Source organism: Vanellus vanellus, assembly GCF_965231255.1.
Source record: "Vanellus vanellus genome assembly, chromosome: 1".
Taxonomy (NCBI): domain Eukaryota; kingdom Metazoa; phylum Chordata; class Aves; order Charadriiformes; family Charadriidae; genus Vanellus; species Vanellus vanellus.
The window spans coordinates 202,615,254-202,636,585 of NC_138905.1; the positions used below are offsets into that span (position 1 = coordinate 202,615,254).

General features: G+C 37.6%; 1 protein-coding gene across 6 annotated transcripts in view; it reads right to left on the reverse strand.

Annotated features, from left to right (window-relative positions):
* Window positions 1-435: 435 nt before the first annotated feature.
* The window catches only part of IFT88 (intraflagellar transport 88), a gene marked incomplete at its 5' end in the record, with an annotated part of 54,732 nt that continues 33,835 nt past the window's right edge, over window positions 436-21,332 (reverse strand). For 4 of the 6 annotated variants that reach the window (XM_082486529.1, XM_082486526.1, XM_082486528.1 and 1 more), the window contains 5 exons: window positions 436-660; window positions 1,326-1,421; window positions 11,138-11,198; window positions 16,559-16,665; window positions 18,448-18,513. In XM_082486529.1, coding sequence (XP_082342655.1) covers window positions 539-660; window positions 1,326-1,421; window positions 11,138-11,198; window positions 16,559-16,665; window positions 18,448-18,513 — 452 coding nt within the window. In that variant the 3' untranslated portion in view covers window positions 436-538. The remainder of the gene's footprint in view (window positions 661-1,325; window positions 1,422-11,137; window positions 11,199-16,558; window positions 16,666-18,447; window positions 18,514-21,332) is intronic. The other 2 variants (XM_082486530.1, XM_082486527.1) reach the window with 1 other exon arrangement.

The window sequence follows — 21,332 nt, forward strand, 5'->3', positions numbered from 1 at the left end:
GCAAAATGGCCCTAGTTCAGCTAAGCATAGACTAAAATCAAGACACTTTTTTCAGTATCATTATTAAGTGCTTTGCTGAATTTGAGACTTAAAGATGACCAAGGTCATAGCCAGCATTTTCAGAAAGCCAATTCACAGGCCTTAAATAAATTTTGGCTTTGGATGAAGGATATGGGACTTTCAACCGTATAACATTGTTTTGAGGTATTTTACATTGAAAGGTGAAATTTTAGAGGCTGCTGTGTTTCACATTATCATCAGACGTATCTGAAAGCAAAAGCTTTATGCATTTGATACAGTTTGCAATGAGTTTGAATACGTGTGTAGTTTTTATGCATGAGTAAAATAACCTCAGCATTATTTTTTAGAATTAAATTATAAAAGACGCTACAACTTCAAATCCATGTTTTTAATATCAGATACCATATATCCAAAGTATTTCACAAATATTTTACCAAAATCCACTACAAAATCATCATGGGTGAAAGTTTTTCTGCTAAAACTTACAAAGGAGTAAAAGTTATGAGTGGATCATATGCTATTCTGGAAGCAAATCCTCTCCTAGTTCTTCATCAGCAAAGTCATCTTCCTCAGTTCTTTTTCTTGCTGCAGTTTTTGGTCTTTCTGCTTGTGGGCCAAGTGGATCTATGTAGGAGGCATCTAGGGTTTAAATAAATACATTTGAAACAGTTACCTGCAAGTAATGTTAGCTTTGTTTCAAACATACACAATCAAACACAAGAGTGGGTTTTAGCATTACACTTCTGTAAGGTGTCTTTGAAATGCAGACCAGAAAGAGAGTATGAAGACTGAAGGAGAACAAGATACCGGGTTCAGGAAGCGAGGCATGGCACAAGAGCAAAGGACCTGAGTGCTAGTGATAGAACCTAACCTTTTCTTTTCCCCCCCTTCTTTTTTGAAAATAAATTTCTCTTTATTTTATTACAGTCATTAAGAGAGAAAAGACTTCAGAAAAGTGCATGGAACAGCAAGACTGATGATTTAGTTAAGGAAGGGGAGTTTAGGAAGTACCACATTCCACACGGATTTGTGTTTTTAAACCCCCTTGAAAATTCAATCTTAGCGAAGAACTTACGACTGCAGAACCACAAGCACTGACTAAAGGATGCAACAGACATATTGAAAGCAATAAATATTTACATGGGCCACATTTCTTAATTTACAATTACTTTGTAGTGAGCTCTGAACAATGATACTAAAGCCATTCTTGACATTTATTTCATGAGGAAAATGTTTTCCTAATTGTCAGATTTTATAAGCTCTTGAGGGCCAGGAAAGTAAGAAGGTGTAAGATGCCCACTTGCCTATTTCTTTACTGCCACTACTTTCATAGGGTTCACTTGTTCCGGGCAAACCTTTTAGTTTGGCACTCAGTCTTTCCCCTTTGGTACCGCTGCTATCTGGGGAAAAAAAAAAAAAACAAACCAAAACAAACAACAAGTTAAAGACAAATAACATGCTGTTATGTTGTGAAATTATGATACAAGAACAACATAAATTCAGCTACTATCTGTCAAACAAGATTTGGATGAAACCATCTTTTCATGATGGATACAGTACTCATTTGTAATAGTGGTCATTAAAACACAATGGACACTGTGTCCACACATGTGTGTCTTAATTTAGAAAAAAAATATATATGCAGCCTTATTTACTTTGGAGTAAACACATTAAAATATTTCTGCTTCAAATGCTGACATTTCAGTAGCTTATAAATTACAGTCACATTTTGGAGTTAAAATAAGCATGATAAATATAAACACTGTCACAATGTATATGGACATTTCATACGTCTGTGTGCTTACTAATATATTAGTATGATCCACCTGTTCCATACTGTCAAGGTTAAATACAACACTAACTCTGCTTTTAATTAGAAGAGTATAATTGGCATATGCTGTCTGCATGGCAGGCAGGCACAGTTCATGTATAAAGACCATCCTGGCCCTGTCTCTTGCTGTAAACACTGTGCTGGCAGCTCAGTTTGCAGCAGGGCCCCAAGGAATGTGTCAGCTCCAAAGGCTGCCTCGTGCCCAGACATCATCAGATTAACATTCTCTTGCCACAGCAGTATTCCAGACATTTTAAATATTCTGTTCACCTCTGAATCTCTTTTTCACATTCATGGCAAGATTTCAATCTTGTCTGCTACAACAAGATTTAATGCAATTTTTTCTTCTTAGGAGAAAACATTTAATGTTTGGCTTGGTTTATTTAGAAGGCAGGACATGCCATGCAGCCAAACAGAAACATGCTCGTTTACAACAAAAAACAATGCTGTTATTAAAAGTCCTCCATCTGTAAGGAGGAAAAACTGGTTTAATTCAGCAAACATTAATTACAAATTCTGGACTTGGCAACGCATTTCCATTGTCTTGTTTACTATAAACATTTTTTTTATAAATATTGTTACTATTAAAAACAAAAAACTTCCACAAAGATGACAAACCCTTATTTCTCTATAAATACTACTTCGGTTTACTGAGCCCTGAATTGGAAGACAGCGTCTCTGCTAGAAAGATCTAATACATACAGTCACATGTCAAACAGTTAATATGTTTAGAAGACACAGATTACAGCTGAAACTTCAAAGCAAGGAAAATCTATTTTAATGTACATCGACCTCCCTTGGATCAATTCTCACTGACAGGTTTCATGGAAGAAGTGAATGCTCAATGAAGGATTTGAAGAAACTGAAAGGAATTGATGGGTTTGATTGGGGGGGCTCAACCAAGGGTCTGTGAAATTACAAAAGGGCTGGTTCTTGCTTTCAGTGGGCTTTGGACAGGCCTGTGTAACAAGGAGGTGAGTGTTGAGTTTCAAAGATGGTGTGGATAAAAACATTTTGAGGACAGTTTAGAGGAGAATAGAAAATGTTTAACAGGGAGAGAAAGTAGGATCAGAGTAGGCACAGTCTTGTGCAATGGAAAACGAGTAATTTACAAAATAATGAATAAAGCTGGAAGAAGCAGTAAGGGGATGCAAAGAGAGGAGCGATACAGCAGAAACTACACTAGGCAAAGACTGAACCAGTCAAAGAAACTCCATAGGTTTAACTGGTTGGTTCCAGAAAGGAAAAACTGGGTGTAATAAAAATAAAAGAGGAAGAAGATGGCTTATCAAAAGTTTTCAACTGTGAAGGAGGAAAACACATGAGTTATAGTGATACTACCAGAAGAAGGTAAAAGATTTTGTATTAACTAAAAGAAGAAAAAAAAAAAAGGATTGAAGAATGGCTGGGACAAACATAATATCCACAAGTTACCTGTACCTCTTACTGCCCTAAAACAAACAACTGAAAACAGAAGCTTTCTTGGACATCCTAGAACCCTTAAGTTTTATTAGGGCTACATCCAAGAAGGGAATGAAGCAGTAAGTCCAAAATCTGAAGCTAGGTTTCCCCCCTTTTCTCTCCGCATCTAGTGGTCCAACTCTAGGTGTCCAACCCTTGAAGTATCTAAACCTCACCAACTGCCCCCTCCTGCATAGCTCTGAAGTTCCTTAAGCGCTTATTGCTATGACTGAGTTGCCCAAAATGGCCATCCTGAGCAGCAAGATGCCTTCAGGATGTTCAGCATGCAATCGAAACTCCCCTTTCCGTTTATGAGTCAATACAGTAAATGTAATTGCAAGTGCTATTACAGCGTAGCTGTTCACACAAATGTAGCTTTTTAGGGTTCAGACCTGATTCAGTTGCCCAAACACATGCAATACTGCATTTAATGAACTGACACAACTCACCAAAGGGTTAGATTAATGCTAGAAGTAGTGCAAGGAAAGCAGCAAGAACATATGACCAGGAGCGGGAAAGAAAAGAAGTGCTGAGGGAGGCTGGACTATTCTTTCCAGAAGCAGCAAGTTCTTTGATCAGTACATCCCACCTTGACTAAACGCACTCTGGAAAAAACTATGAAGAGTAAGTGTCTATGGGCCCAGAGTCCTCTTAACACTTGAGCAGTAAGAACATAAGGATGCCTTACTAGATTAAAAATGAACTGGCTTATTGTCCATACAAAAGAACAATAAGATGCTTAGGGAAGAGCATCATAAGTAGAGCAGGCATATACAATAGGCCTCCAAGAATAATTTCCTAGCCTCCAACAATTTGTAAGTCAAGCATGTGTTTGGGGGGAGGGAGTAGCTCTTTATATTTAATAATGGATTGTTTGATTGTTTCTCCAAGAACTTGTTCAGTCTTCCCTTGAGCCCCTGGGGAAATTTTTGCATCCATAACAACCTGAAGTAAGGAGTTCCACCTTTCATTTACTGTGAACCTACCAATCTAGCCCCCTCCTTGCCACAGAAAGGAGCACCCTGCCCTTTCTGCCCTGCATCACATCCCCCTCCGCATGCTGTCAAGTGGTAGCAGGCTGTACTGGAGCAGGTTACTGATATATTTAAAACTAACCTAATGAAAACTTTTTCTCAAGTGGATCAGCAAAGTAACACAGCTCACCTTACCTCTATATGACTGTTATATCTACAGCAAGAGTGAAGGTTAACGTCTCTTCTGGTAGCAGCCCACAGTTAGTTTAAACTAAGGTAATACGCAAAACTGCACCAAGTCTCCGTGGACTGCACTATGCTCTGAGCATACCTAAAAATGTGGAAGAGGAGCATCTTTCATTTTAAAGTACACCTGGGAAAGAATAAGAGGTGGTTGACACCATCTACCTTACACAGAGATGTCAGACAGCAGCTCAGGGAGCAAGATCTGGCTTCAATGCTTTCCTTCCCCTGAGGGAGTTCAAACCCACAGCTCCATCGTTCAAGAGAGATGAATATCCTAGTTGTTGAGCCATTGGGGGTAAGGCTTTTCTTGACACATTGCCATGGGATACAGGATTTGGCTGCCAAAATGGCAGTTATGAAAAATTCTGCTGACCATAAAACATGATCTGCCAGAAGTTTAAATCTCATCTTGAAATTACTTTTTGTAGTTCTATTTGCAGATAAGTCATCTATACGTTTTTATTTAGTACACATATATAATTTGGCCAAAGATTTTACACACATTCCAGCCTTTGGATTATGGGAATGAAACTAACTTTCTCTAAAGTAATACACTGAAAAAAACAAAGGTAACATCGGGACAAAGGTTAATAATAAAAACTCTGGATGAAAGGATTTTTTGTAGAGTTTTTCTCTACTAATAGCGCAGCTTTGAGTGTTAACATCTGTGTGACTGCACTTGCTATTAAAGGACTACAGGTAGACATTTCTCAAACTGCAGATGAATTCTATCTGCGTAACTGTACAAACACACACTCCTAATTAAATAAAGCTTTTGAATAATGGAAGACCAGTGCTGAACTAAACTGCTCTCTGTATCCAAGAAAACCTTCACTGCAATTAATACATGCTCATTATTTATTTACTTATTGTACTTTTATTTAAAAGATATGTTATTACTGTAGCTCACTTGAAAGCCAGTCCCAGGGTACTTACTCTGGGTTGATGATGTGGACACATACACATAAACTGACTGCAGGAACGTGGCTCCAAATTTCAGTTCAAAAAAGCAACAGGAACTGATTAAGCAGAGCTGGTCAATATATTTTCAAAATCTGATTTATAAATATATTTACTCTGTAAAATGATTATACCTGGGACTTGGCTTATCATGCTGACATTATCTTCCCCTCAATCTGTATGCCATAGCATTAACTGGGAGCTATGTATATAAAGACATAAATGCTATATGCTACATGCTGATATCTGTTACAGTGCATTCCTTCCTCTCATCTGTTTAAAAGTCATGCCCATTACATTATATTTAGGATATTTAATTAAGTTATTGTATTATAAGTATAATATATTCTGTTCATTCATATTCCTTCAACTTCCATACAAAAACTAATTTGAACTAATTCTTCCACATACAATTTAAAAAAAGAATTATAAAACTTATTTTTTTTTTAAATGGTTAATTTTAAATAGCAGAATAATGAATAAAGCAACATTCTGCAAAATTAATCCTATTTTAAGCAGTGATATCTAGCAAAAAATTCTAAATCTTTGTATTTCTGTACTTCCCACTTAGCAAGATACCTGTGTGTATATCACTTCAACACATAAAATCCATTCTTTTATATTTATTTTTTAAAGGACTCTCACTAGTGGCAATTACAGTGGTTAGACTACTGCATCAGAAATTCACAACGGACACAAAGGACATAAATTAGTTTTTAGTACCATTTTACTCATCAGGCAAAAGATACCAAAGCGTAGGGTGGTTTGGTAATTTACCTCCTCTATAAAATGTTTACGTAACAAAGTGCATAGTGGGTGAATGCTTTTAAAGACTGCAGATGCTTCACTAAATCCAGAATATGTTGAAATGCAGCTCTGTGCATCTTTCATATTTGGGATGAAGACACCATCTTTGGAGAAGAGAGGGCTTTGGTTTGGTTTGACCAGAGAACAGTGAGTTCAGTGTAGCAGGCAGAATATTACATTAAAACTGAGAAACGTCATGGGAAGCAGATGAAATTTTTAACTGTACTAGAGTTCACTTTGATTTGGAATTCTGTTGAATGAAAACTGTTTCAGGTATGTCAGTTAAGCTAACTCCTTAGGCGAGTTCATATGCAGAAAACCGATTAAGATGTTCTCTTCGCTCAAGAATTTTCCCTGCTTATAAAAAGAAAGGGTTTGGATCTTTTTTGTACACACACCAATGGAACCATCCCACAACATTTTGTAATTAATGTGGCGTCAACAGGCACACAAAACCTAGAAAACAGAAGTGACCATGAAGTCCTGGATGCAGGACAACAGGAGAATCCCCTGCCTCAATCACAGTGAAGATTATTTGGGATCCTTATTGCCCTAACATCTATACTGTGTTTGCATATTACATGAGGATATCCCTATGTGCTGGTAAAGGGTGTTTGAATACAGGATGTTTGGGATGGACAAACCCCTTTTGCCACTGACATCATCACAGCTGAAATGAAAAAGGGAATAAGATACCTAATTTAGTCTTGCACCATTTACGTCCCAAATCCATCCGGACAGGCTCAGGTAACAAGGAGAATGCAAAATGCTCAGCCTTTCATCTTCTGAATTCAACACTGCTTCTTTGGGCTCCTGTCCGAGACTGCATGGCTCCTCTCGGTCAGTACAAAAGTCCCCTCTCATCCAGTACAAAATTCCCCATTCAGAGAGGAGAGCAAATGAAGAGACCAAGTAAATACTGCTATGGTAATGTATTCCTTAAGGTCATACTTTTCCTTATCTATGAAAGGCCTTATGCTATTGAACAGTGAAAATCTTTTAGGGTAGTAAAAAGGACAATCTCCTAACTTCCAAATTCTGGATGTTAGTATCACATCTCTGCAGAACACAAAAAAGCTGCTATGAAAAGAAGAAAAGCTTATCAAAAAGGAAATCTTTGAGAACTCAGATGCACCGTTAGCTCCCTACAAGTTTTTAGGGGGGTTTGGGTTTTGTTTGTTTGTTTTTTTTTTTTTTTCCCCTCCTTTTTTTTAACTGAAAAAGAAGAATTTAAAGGGAGTGTACCAATGTCATCTGCTTCCAAATGAATCAAAGACTGAAAATCGTAAATCTGATAGTCGTGGAGAGAAGAAAATTTCACTTTTTATAAATCAGAGTGAACAAATGTGTTCAATTTTGGGCAGGCATTTTAGATTTAATGCTTATCCTTCTCACAAGACAAGAGTGGACTAACTGACACTGATATAGATGTCAGTTTTGTTGATCTCTCTTTCCATTCTGTCTACCATTCATGCATATACTAATCATAGTCTTCAAATTATGCTTTGGTGCATCTCACGCATCTTCTGTTTTAACTTGTATTGGCAGAGTAGTAGGTGTCCTATTAAGTACAAACCCTGCCAACTTAGTTATCTTTCCTCTTAGCTTCCTCTTTAAAAGCAATTTTAGATCATATTTCCTAAAACAATAAAGCTTGAATTATTAATACTCCTAATACAAATAACTATATAGAGACAAAATATTTTGGGAAAAAAATATCTGTTGGGAATGCCACCTAAAATATTTGGAATGAACACACACTTCATTTAGCTACTAAGTACTAAACTAAGGAGGATTCCATGCTTCACTGGGTTCAGTAATGATAGCAAATCCCTCATACAGTGTAGGAAAATGATCCCTTTTGGTCTTGGCAACACCACTGGAAAAGATTAATCTTAAAATGTATACAAATGTTTCTTTTTTATTTATTTATTTTGAAGCCATTAATTTATCAAAAGTGTACTAAGATTCTGAAGTAAAGTAACCCATGTTTACATTCCATATGTGTCTTCACACAGGCCATGTACAAAAGTTTCTTACACTGCGAAATACAGGCTCATAACCCAGATGAATAATGCCTAACATTGGACAAAATAATGTTTGGGTCTTCAGGTTTCTCTCAGTCATCCTCAGTAAAAAGCAAACAAACTACAACATAGTCCTTAACATGTGGTGCTGTGAGCTTGCAGCTTCTTCACTGATAAGGTTCCCCAGAGTCAACATTACTAGTTAAAAAATGTGTAATGCCTTTGACTCCTTCTAAAAATACGTGTAAGTAGTACATCTCACCACAACTTTTAATTAGGAATCCCAGCAGAAAGTTAACTCCAGACTCAATACAGGACCTTCTTTGTACTCTGCTTGTTTGCTGAGTCATTTCCAGAAAGGTTCGATCTTTGGCACTGAATATGTATAACAGACTTCTCAAACATGCTCTTTTACAGACTTGTTCCCAAACTCTGGCATTTTGGTTTTTTTTCATTCTTTCATGAATTTGACATAAAATCTTGAGCATAAAATCTAAGAATTATTGATAGGGCAAATTCTAGGTAAATTCTGACCCTGCTTACCCTCTCATCCTCTTTATGTTAGCATCCTAAATGTCTGCATTTGCTCTTCTCCCATTACTCCGGTCATGGGGGGAAAGAGCAATGCCTTGGAATTACTAGAGCTTGCAGTCAAAGTTCTCATGTGTTCAGCTGTGAAGGGGAATGAATTTTTTTTATTTCAAAATTTTTTAGAAAAAGACAACTTTACATAGATATTTCTGTCTTTAAAAGAAGTATTGACAAAATGGTAGTTCAGGAGATTAATGTTTTCTTAGCATCTTTCCAGCTTGGTCATTATTTATATCCTCTTTCGCTAAATTACTGACTACTCTCTCCCGATAACATGCCCTTTTTTCATTTATGAGGGTAGGGATAACTACAAAATATAGCTGTAAGAAAAGAGACCCTTTATAGAATCATGGAATGGTTTAGGTTGGAAAGGACCTTGAAGATCATAGAGTTCCAACCCTCCTGCCATAGGAAGGGACACCTCCCAGTAGACCAGGTTGCCCAAGGCCACGTCCAGCCTGGCCTTGAACACCTCCAGGGACGGGGCTTCAACAACCTCTCTGGGCAACCTGTTCCAGTGCCTTACCACCCTCAGAGTGAAAAACTTCTTCCTAATGTTTAATCTGAACCTGCCCTCTTCCAGTTTAAAGCCATTCCCCCTCGTCCTATCACTCCATGCCCTAGTAAAAAGTCCTTCCCCAGCTCTCCTGTAGGCCCCCTTTATTCCATTTGCCTGTATGCCTGATGCAATGTTTTGCACAGCTGTAAATACCCTTGCCTGCTACCAATGCTGCTCTTCAGTTCTGTTTATTATAAGCCAAAGCAGATCTCCACTTTACAACAGAAAACAGGGACTGATGCCGTCTCATGCTGCTGGTTTACTGGTACTTCTAGCTGGCTGCCTGACCATGGGGCTGATGTAACAAAGGAGAGTCCAGAAATGTTTCCATCCCTCTCTGCTAACAAAATAAGGAACTTCACCCCATGAATTACTTTGGCCTGAGGCCCAGAACAGGTAAAATTCAATCCTAGGTGAATGGCGTTTTTTCTACATATCAAGAAATGATTTAAAAGTTTCTTTAGTGAAATTACTGAGCTGAAAAACGAATGAGATCTCTCTCAAGCATCCAATGCTCATTCTTAACCCTTAGAGAGCCCAGGAGAGCAGTGTTCATGAATGTAACAGCATTCTAAGGTCAGTTTAAGATTACACTAGTAATTTCCATGTCTTTTCATGACCCTACAGAATTGGATAAATATAGTAAAGCGTCTGCTATGTAGGTGGAGAAATAAAGCTATAAATAAGAAAAAATATTCCATAAATTATTTCTCTGTAAAAGGAATGGAAAAGAGGCAAGAATTTATAGGGGATATCTTTTTATGAGACCCACTGATACTAAGATAAACCAAATGCAGAATACAAAGAAACCATTTCCTATTTGGGTCAAAATGGATTTTTTTTCTAGGTGGCTGAATTAGCCTGAAGTCTGCTAGTTTCCTTAGAGCAGCAGTGGGGAACAGTTAGGTTTAACATTACTGACATTTCATGGATTTAATAATGGGAGGGAAAAATCATTAGCTCTGCAATATGCACACTACCTTGTGTAGAAAAGACAAAGCAGGCTAGTTTCCAGACTTACATTGCTAGAGTTTTACATTTATGAAAGTCAGCATTGTAAATCTATGAGAGCAGAGAGAATTCACAGTCAGAGAGCAAGCTTTCCTCTATGGAAGACTCAACTCTGCTATACTGGGAAAAGGGGAAGAAGCTCAAAGATAGTACAGATGTCTTCTCCTTATTACAGAGTTGGTTGCACAAAATAGTTTCTTGAACTTGTAACGAACACCCAACCTAACAGTCTAGATGGTGGGCACAAAATGCCCTTTTCTCTATGTTAAATAAAGACACAATGAATTCCTGTTTTTCATAGCTTACATGTTCTGTTTTGTTATAATAAATGATTCCTTATAGTAAATACTCCAAAGTTAATGGGATAAAAACGTTCAGGTCCACAGTACTGAAAAGAAGTAGAAATTTAGCTTTAGGAATACACTGAGATCTGTATATGAAGCACAAATCCTAGACCAAATCCATGCTACTGTACCAGTTGAGGTTTCATACAGCAACGAGATAATCGAAAAGTATGAAACAAAGTTTTTGTAGTACTTGCATATTACATATTTGTGTGCATTTCAGAATGTAAGGAGGTTTAAGAAAAACTATTTTTTTTTAGGATCCTGACAAATCTGATATTTAAGCAGAGATGTTACGTACTTACCACCACCAGCATTTCCTTCTCTGCGGTTACGTGCACTGCCATCTCTGCCAGATTTAATGCGCTGGAGAACGGTGAAAAGGGTTTGAAAAGAACAGAACAAAACCCCCATTTAGTAATTTACATTACAGATAATTATTGAAAACTCAGGTTATTAATAAAACAGTAGAATAATATTAAACTAGTCTTACTATACTGTAACTAATAAACCTTGTTTTTTCAACACACAAAATTGTCCTTAAAATCAGTGTTAAATCCAATGTTTACATAAAACGAGTTCTATGAAATTCAAACAAAATATCTCAATAAATCATTTTTCTTCAGATAACATTTATACATGGAATGTGCACAAAAATAGTTCAGATGTACTTTTGTAAAGTACAGCTGAAAAAACAGGCAACATAACCCTCCTTACACAAGTTCAAAGTAGCCTCTGCCTATTAATGCCTTGTAAATCCCACAAGCGTTTTATTATTGTAAAGATTCAAGGGGGGAAAGTAGGGAAATCTATAAAAAGAACTATTCACCCCATAGATCTTAAATTTTTAATACTTGGCACAGCACTGTACTTTACAGCAAAATTTAATTTGCTGTTGAGTGTCAAATGCAAGATAAAGGTGAAGGTAAATACTTTAAAAGCTGTGTTTAAAAGTCTGCTCTCTTGCACTGAAGAAGGTACCATAAACATCTTCCAGCTGTGTTTTTTTTTAGTGTTATTTGAAAACTTTAACAGTTTATCAAAGCAATACCTTTGTATGGCATGGCAGATTTAGCTTCTCCTGGCAAAACATCAAATTCCTCATGCAAACATCTTGTCAATTACAAGGAAATACATCTCAGCAAGGGACTTTTTGATGGGTAGGTACAAATGCTTGGTGTTTAAAGTACTCAGGTGTTAATAAAGTAATCTCTGCATCTTATTTCAAATATGAATTCAGGATCTGATTAAATCACAGCTCATGTTACCTAACTATGTATTCAGGTCAATTACTATAGCTTCTGCACTTATTTTTCACCAGAAAAACATCACGGAATCTGGCAAAGTTGGAATGACACAGAAGAAGTGAAAGAACTTTCAAAACTGATGCCAATAGAAAACGGAAGAACCCTTAAATCAAAACTCACAGGAGTCAGACAGGAAAGCAGTGAGCCTAGTGTGAAACCAGGAATAGTCTTGGAGTGATCCAGTCTGGGACCAGAATTTCTCATACTTTTTTATTTATCTTGGGAAATCCTCAAGTCTAAAATATGTTCTCTGAATTCTGGATTAAATATCCTATTCATAGTCCAGTGAAGTAGCATATATCATTTCTTCAGAATGCATGTTAAGACTCTCCAAATGTTGAATGACAGACAACAAGTCTGCCTGTGGAGGCTCAACTTCTATGTGCCAGAGGGAAGGGGTCCCTATGTGATAGTGCCCTCATGGCATTTACATCCCAGGACTTTACAGAAGTACTATAGCTTAAGCATATGACTAATTCCCATAAAGTTCCATGTGAGTAGTTTATAAGTCATCCCATACTAAAAGCAGACATTTAAAATAGGTCCAATGATTTCCACCCTAAAAATGCCTATTTCTCTTCCATGACTGGAAAAGAAATTTAGGATTATTAGTCCAGATGCAGATGCCTGAAGGTAAAGGCAGTAAGTCTCCCTCAGTGTTTGCACCTATCATCACTGCTTCACACCACACCCAATCAGTCCCTCATTTTCAGTCATTAAGTTCACTTAACAGAAATAAATACTAATGGGTGCATGCATCAGCGCCAAAAAAGTTGAACTTTTACACTATTACCTGTCTTTTTTAAACTGAAATATGAAAGAGTAACACAGTAAAAAAAAAAAAAAAAAAAAAAAGAAAAAAAGAAAGAAAACCCAAGATATGAAGGTTACAGTAAAAAACCAATGCTGTGAGAAACAGGGAGAAAAGTTTCTACAGGGAATGAACCCCACAGATGTTCCCAGATTCTTGGCTGGAAGTATTTAACAACTTGTCCACATTTGAGAGCCGAGTGAAATAAGTACTCCAGAATATTTATTTTGGTATAAACTCCATGTGGATATACTTATTCTGGAAAAACAATGCCAGAATAGCAAATTTTGATAAATTTCTATAGGAAGACAAAGTTTGTGTGCAGACTTTGAAACACAGGTATATTACACTAGCGTTTATCTATTTTCTCTTTATTGGGTGCAATCGAGAAAGCACAGGTTAGTCTGAAATTGGGAGCAGGAATTTAACTATATCTGGTATTGCTAACTGAAACCAGTGTTGCTATTGGAAACTGAGGTGGTGAAATATTAAAATTTGATAATTTTAGAACTTGAAAGTACAGTTTATGACTATACGCTCATGGATGACAGAAGGAATTTCTTAGGACAAAAATACCTAGTAATTTCCAAAGCCAGATGGTAGACATAAGACTAAAATACCACACACACAAACACAAACCAGCCAAGCAAACAAAAAAATTCCCCAAACCCCAAACCACGGGATGGGAACCTAGATGTAATACCAATAGCAGAAAGGAATTGCAGGGCTATTGTTTGCAAGACAGCATTGATGTTGAGATTCTCTCACAGAAATACACTCAACTTCTAATACAGGATAGCAGCATATTAAACTGCAGTGCGTTCTGTAACATCTTTTTTTTTTTTTCTTAGTGTCTTTGTTGCTTTACATCTACAATGGTGTTAATTTTTAAGAAAACTGGGTCAGTGGGTTCCTTGGGGGGCAGAAAAAGTTGTTCCTTTCCTTGAGGAGACACTGAATTTAGGAGATTTCAGAGTGTGGCAGATGAGAGACAGAAGAGGGAGACGGGAGCATGTACCTCCAGACAAGGAGCTGCAAGAAGGAGCACAAAGCAACTGATCAGGCTTCAGAGGTTCTGAAGAGAATGTACTAGGAACTGCGGGGGCTGAATTTTGCTGCCATTCAGAAACTCACTGAGCTTATTCGAGCAGGCTGGAAGGATGGACCTGCCTGCAGGGATGAAGCTGACAGAGCTGACTAGAAAACTGTTTTATTTCTATTGGTGGTGGTGGTTTTGAGGGGGTGGTGTGTTGTTCTTTTGTTTGGGTTTGTTTGGTGTTTTTATTTTCTCTGTTTAAAAGAAAATTGGGTTAGTTTACATTATAATAGAATAAGAACTATTAAAATTTAAAATCCTGTTTTCTTTTCTGGGCTACATGCTACAGGAAAATGATTAGACAGATCTACCTTAAAGCTTTGACTAACTACAAGTGCCATCATAGATACCTTATTCTTCCCTCTGCTCTGCTCTAACGATACCCCACCTGGAGTACTGTGTCCAGGTCTGGGGTCCCCAGTACAAGACAGACATGGACCTGTTGGATTGTGTCCAGAGGAGGGACATAAAAATGATCAGAGGGAGGGAACACCCCTCCTATGAAGACAGGCTGAGACAGCTGGAGTTGTTCAGCCTGGAGAAGGGAGAACTTATTGCAGCCTTTCACTTAAAGGGGGTCTACAGGAAAGATGGGGACAAACATTTTAGCAGGGCCTGTTGCTATAGGACAAGTGGTAATGCTTTTAAACTAAGAGAGGGTACATTCAGACTAGATGTAAGGAAGAAATTTTTTACGCTGAGGATGGTAAAACACTGGCATAGGTTGCCCAGAGAGGTGGTCAATGCCCCATCTCTGGAAACATTCAAGATCAGGTTGGACAGGGCTCTGAGCAACCCGATCGAGTTGAAGATGTCCCTGCTCATTGCAGGGGAGGTTGGACTAGATGACCTGTAAAGGTCCCTTCCAATCCAAACTATTCTACGATTCTGTGATCTTTTAAATATTTTATTGGTAGCTTTTTCCCCACCAGGAAGTGCAGAAATGTGTTCAGGAAAGCTCATGCTTCCAACATGAAATAAGCAGGAAGAAGAGCTGTGACAATTTTTTTATATATATATATTTTTTTTTTTTTTTACATACTCAAGTATTAACTTTCTTAAAGGAAAAAAAATTGTTTTCCTTGGAATCCTCCACATTTGCAGATCTATGGTACCTAATTAACATCTTCAGTGTAAAAAATGCTGGAATTATATGCAAGGAATATATATATGCAATCTCCATCTCCAAGGACCTCTCTATTACCAAATATAAAATAATGCAGTTTTAACTGGTTTAATCTCCAAACTTCCCTGAATAAAGCAATGAAGTATTGGAAATTATTGCAAAGAACCATGTATATCACTGACATTGAACTGATATTCCCTAGAAACTAAGCAAAGTCCCTTTAACACACTTTAGAGATATCTCTTAATTATGAGTTTTGCAGAATAGGAATATTATATCTGGTCATCTGATTTGCTTACTCATACCATTATGGGAAAGACATAGAGGAATATTAGCCACACTACATTTGTGGACTGCTTTCTTTTGTCCATTTTTCCAAATGCTTTAAATTTTACATTTACTGAAAATCCAAAACAATATACTTCAGCTAGCCTCCCTAAAGTAAGCTTGTGGCATAAATCTGGAATCCTTTCATAAGTGTTTCCCTTTGTGAGTTTCATTTTAAAAATGTCCTAGTGTACATGTGCATACTCAGACTCTCTGGAATTTAAGTAAAAGTGAAGTAACTATGGATGCATTTACACATTATCTGACATCAAGAGGGAGACATAAGTGTTACTAGCAGCAGAGTAAATTAGCTAAGACTTACTGTGTCCTAATGTGACCATGTAGCTTAGAGGCAATTCATGGGCTAGGAAGAGCAAGCTTGAACACTTTGCAGCTCAACAGCACAGATAATGTTTTCCAAACAAGAAGCTGATTTCTAAGTCTTACTTTATCACAGGAATAGCAAGAAAACAATGCAGGCGTGTGCACACACACACACGCTCACTCCACTGAACAGAACACAAGTTATGATCTCATACCTTTCACAGCCTGTAGCTTTTCCACAGAATTTTTTTCAGCTTAAAAATTGGCATGAACATGAATAATTTAGTTCTACCTATGTAATCTGCCAATGTTGCAACTTTCTATATAGCAAAAAGGAGTCCTACTACATGGGTAAATTCTTAGGCTCTCCTTCTCTCCCTGTAGTTGCATTATTACTTGGCTCATAAATACACTTTATACAGTCTGGCAAATAAATAGGAAAGACAACATTCCAGAGATGTTGAATTATACGGGTGGCTCCAGCATTCCCATCACATCCACATAATCCATCTTTCACTAGTATTTAAAATCACAGAAAATCCGGCGCTCAAAAAAACTCAGACAAATATAAGGCTGATCAGTAATTTAAAACTAAAAACCCCCAAAAATGTAAAATACAAGCCTCTCTAAAGCAGGAAGTTAATACACATTTTATCTTGAAGTATCATAAACGGTACTTTAGCTTCATCTATATGTGTGGTGATACTGTATAATCACAGAAAGAAACTATCTTACCTGCTCTCTTATTTCTTTTAATTTTTCCACTTTCTTGAGCTTTGTCATGTATTCCTGGACTTCTTTCAGCCCCATATCTGTGCAGAGACGAACTAAAAATCGGAGGCCTAATTGAAAAGCAAAACATTGTTTAAAAAAAAGGCTTACAAGCAGGTCAAACTACAAGCGCACCCTAACAGAACTGGATATACAGAATGCAAACAGCTGGGGATACAAGGTGACTCTAGTCTGGTATCACTACGCAAGTTGTGGTATTCTGCAAATAATTTAACATTTTCTGTGATGCAATGTCTACATCCATGAACAGTACAAATACCATTTATATATGTGGAAGGCACAAGACACACTAACTCATCTGGCTCAGAACTCCTGGCATTTGCAAAATGCTTTGGAAACTGGAAAGCACAACAACGATACTAAGTTATGACCAAGGATCCACTATCAATAGCATTTTGATGAAAACAATTTTACATTTGCCAAGTGAATCAGAATGGTCTGTTTTTTCTGTTGCTGCAGTTGATTTTTTTTAAAGATTAGTATTTATAGAATTAAAAAAAAAACCCAAACAAACAACAAACCAGCCACAAAGATTGACTATAACTGTATGATGGAACTAATGGAATCCCTAAAAAAAATCCCCTGAGGCACTACCAAACTCTGAATACATCATTGCTATTCCTATGTATTTGTCAACATCCCTTTGAAGGAACTGCCTCTGAAGCAGAAACAAGCATAACATGATCCATTATCCTCCTGAATGCTTTCACGAATATGCTATTTACTTTTGTGCTAAGTTAGTTTTCTGCTGGTTAGGAAGCTGAACTTTTTCACTGAGGGATCAGATAAGCATCAGAACAAGCATAAGGAAGATGGCTGGGAGCACCTGGCCAGGGAGGGAAGAGTGAAAAACCATTGTTTCAGCAACAAAAAACTGTTGGTTAAGTTGTCTCGTCTAACTCCTGCCTCTGTTTTGTAATTTGTAGAAACTAAATTCCAAAAAATATTATTATTCTAAAAGGTTTACTAAATGCTCCACCCCTCTGAAATATGTGTGACCAATACGAACATGACATTTTGCTTATAACTTTGAGGAGTCATAGTATTAAATTTCTCTTGTATAATACAGCTGTATGATTCCTTTTTAAAAAAAGCAGTATGTTTGCAAAAGCAGAACGATACAATTTTATTTTAAAAATACAGTTAATATCCTTCCCACACAGCATTTAAAAGCATAGACTTGTTGGCAACAACCTCATATTTTGAGGCACAGTGTGGGATGCAAGAGGATGTTCTCACAACCAGTGACATACCCTATTTTCCACAGGGCTTTTTCATGTAGAGTAGTGTGACTGATTCTGCAAAATGTCTTACTCTTCAAAGTTATGCTTCCTGTAGTTTTGTTTGAAATGGATTTTCTAGAGACTGGCTAACCTGCTATACTTACAAACCCAACAACAAAATCTCACCCTCTACATTCTTTTGGAAGGCCTGGCTTTGGTAAAACTTAACAAGAAGATTTTCTCATATCTAGAAACTTGCAGCAGGAGTTTCAACTAGCTGGGACTAGGAATAAAAGTACATATATTTTATCATAAGAAAGATTAAATAAGTAACATAATTGTAAAATTTAGAAAATATGTATGAGAGAACTCAACCAATCCGCTACAGTTAAAGTTTATTTTCATCTCTCTTCTTCAGCATTACCCTAATAGTTCTTAAGTCACGCTTTGGTGTTGTCACAGAAAACACACAGCATTAGCATGAGTAAAAATGTTAGTTCATGAAAATATTTTCATATGAAAAATACTTACATCATACAATTACTAACACACATATTCAATGTAACAAAGTTTCCTTTGATAGTTGTACCACTCAGTGAAACAACTTACATTCAACATTCTCTGGGAACTTTCTGTGAATGACTTTGTATTTCTCTAGCGCTTTCTGGTAGTTACCTGCAAACAAAATAAACATCATCTATCCACATACCCAAACATAAAAAAGAATATCTGATGAGAAACTGATACAGTTTAACATCACTTCATCTTTTTAGTTTGAGTACATGATTTAATACTGTAAGACCAAATTTGATAAAACCATAACTTAACATTCTTTAGTTACTGCTAGTAAAAATGAAGAGCATCTGAAAACAGTCCAAAGTGCTCTGTAAACAGCAGAATTAAGCATACCAGTGCTTATCTGAGGCTGCAAATGCATGGAATGGTCAAATAGAAGTGTGTAACAGCTGAGCTTTGCCTGTCCTTCCTTCCCTAAGAATACTAATTGTGTGTCTCTCCTTTGCCCAGACCTGGTAGGCAAAATAAATATCCTTCAATTATGGCTAATCTTGATTATTATGCAAAGGACTGACAGACCTTGTGAATCTAAACTCTCATAGCCATAAAATATCTGACAAAAAAGTTTGTTGAGATATCACTATTTTTATTTTCATAGTGCAAGGTAGAGATCTGCTACATGTTAACACAATAAGCTGAGAATTTTGCCAATTTTGCCAACACAAAACCATTGTGTTTCTTTGCTGGGAAAACAGTTCACTTGTCTAGTTTTGGGTGGTGCTGACTGTTCTTAATTCACTGACCAGGTCCTGTTCCTTTTCTCACTGTTGTATTAAATAACTGAGCAGAGTGAGAAAATGCACGTATTTATTATGAAAGTCTGTTCTGCAAAGTTCCAAAGAAAATAAAGGAGACTGACAAAATAGGACAGCAAGAAAGAAGAGTATTATTTACATCATCAAGTGCCTTGAATGCATTTTAGGTGATTAAAAAACCCAGAAAGATTAGTCTCTTTCCATTTTGCTTATTGGTGTATTATATTCCCAGTAAGAAGAAAATGCAGCACATGAAGACTGTCTTTTGTTTGTGTAATGAAAATACTACTTTAATACTGAAAAATTATACCTGCTGTTGAAAAGGAACGGGAATCAAACAACATTCAAATCTAACTACTTATGTTAGATCAGATGGTAGTATAATTACATCAATAAAAATTCTATCAGATGATTTACGCTGTAGTATCTTCTTAATTTTACTCATTTACTATTAAAGTAATAGTAAACACAAGGGGAGTTTCATGCATAAGTCAGCGCAGGCACTCTTCCTGGACTTAAAAGAAAAGTCATGTTTTATTACATATACATATTATTTTGTTATGAATTTTCTGTGCAAGTGAATTTTCAAACAAACTTTAGAACCAGCATTCACATCAGGTAGAAAACATCAAAAGAAAGAAAAATCAAAATAAAACAAATTATAGAATGGTTTGGGATGGAAGGGACTTTTGAAGACCATCTAGTCCAACACCCCAGCCATGGGCAGGGACATCTTTCACTAGTTCAGGTTGCTCCAAGTCGTTGACGTTGAATGCTTACAATAATGAGGCATCCACAACTTCTCTGGGCAACCTGTTCCAGTGTCTCACCCCCCTCATTGTAAAAATGTCTTTCTTTATGTCCAATCTAAGTCCACCCTCTTTCAGTTTAAAACAATTGCCCCTTGTGCTATCACTACAGGCCTTGGTAAAAAGTCTCTATCTTTCTTGGGGAACAAACAAGGAGTTAGAGACGTTAGCACGCCTGCAACACTATGATCTAACTGGAATGAAGGTGGGATGGTTCTTAAGACTGGAGTGTTGACATGGACAGATAAAGGCTCTTCAGGAAGGACAGGCAGGGGAGATGAGGAGGGGGTGTTGCCCTCTATGTCAAGGACCAGCTGGAGTACATGGAACTCTGTCTGGGGATGGATGAGGAGCCAACCAAGAGCTTATGCATCAAGACAAAAGGAAGGGCAGGGACAGGTGATGTTACAGTGGGGGTCTGCTACAGGCCACCTGACCAGGAATACTGAGCGGATGAGGTCCTCTATAGACAGATAGGAGCAGCCTTACATTCACAAGCCCTGGTCCTCACGGGGGACTTCAACCACCCCGTTATCTGTTGGAAGGACAACACATCCTGGAATGCATCAACAATAACTTCCTTCCTAAGTGATAGAGGAGCCAATGAGGAGAGTCGCCTAGCTGGACCTTGTTCTCACCGAGGAGGGGCTGGTGGGGAATGTCATGCTCACGGGAAGCCTTGGCTACAGTGATCAAGAAATGATGGAGTTTGATATCCTTAGGGTGGTGAGGGGGCGCACAGTAAGCTTGCTACCCTGGACTTCAAGAGAGCAGACTTTGGCCTCTTCAGGGATCTGTTTGCTGGAGTACAGTAGGATAAAGACCTTGAAGGAAGAGCAGCCCAAGAAAGCTGGCTAATATTCAAGGAACACCTCCTCTAAGCTCAGGAGTGATGTATCCCGACAAAGAGGAAGCAAGGCAAAAACACCAGGAGGCCTGCATGGATGAACGGGACAAAGTCAAACTAAAACAGGGAGTCTACAGAGGGTGGAAGGAAGGACAAGTAGCCTGGGAGGAATAGAGAAATTGCCTGAGCAGCCAGGGATCAGGATAGAAAACCTAAAGCCCAGATAGAGTTAAATCTGGCTAGGGGTGTCAGGGGCAACAAGAAAGCTTTCAATAGGCATATCAATGAAAAAGGAAGACTAGGGAAAATGTGGGCCATCTCTGGAAGGAAATGGGAGACCTGGTCACCCAGGACATGGAAAAGGCTGAGGTAATCAATGACTTTTTTTGCCTCAGTCTTCACTGTTAAAGGCTTTAGCCACACCGCTCAAGTTGCAGAAGGCAGAGGTAGGGACTGGGAGAATGAGGAACCAGCCATGGTAGAAGACCAGGTTCAAGACCAGCTGAG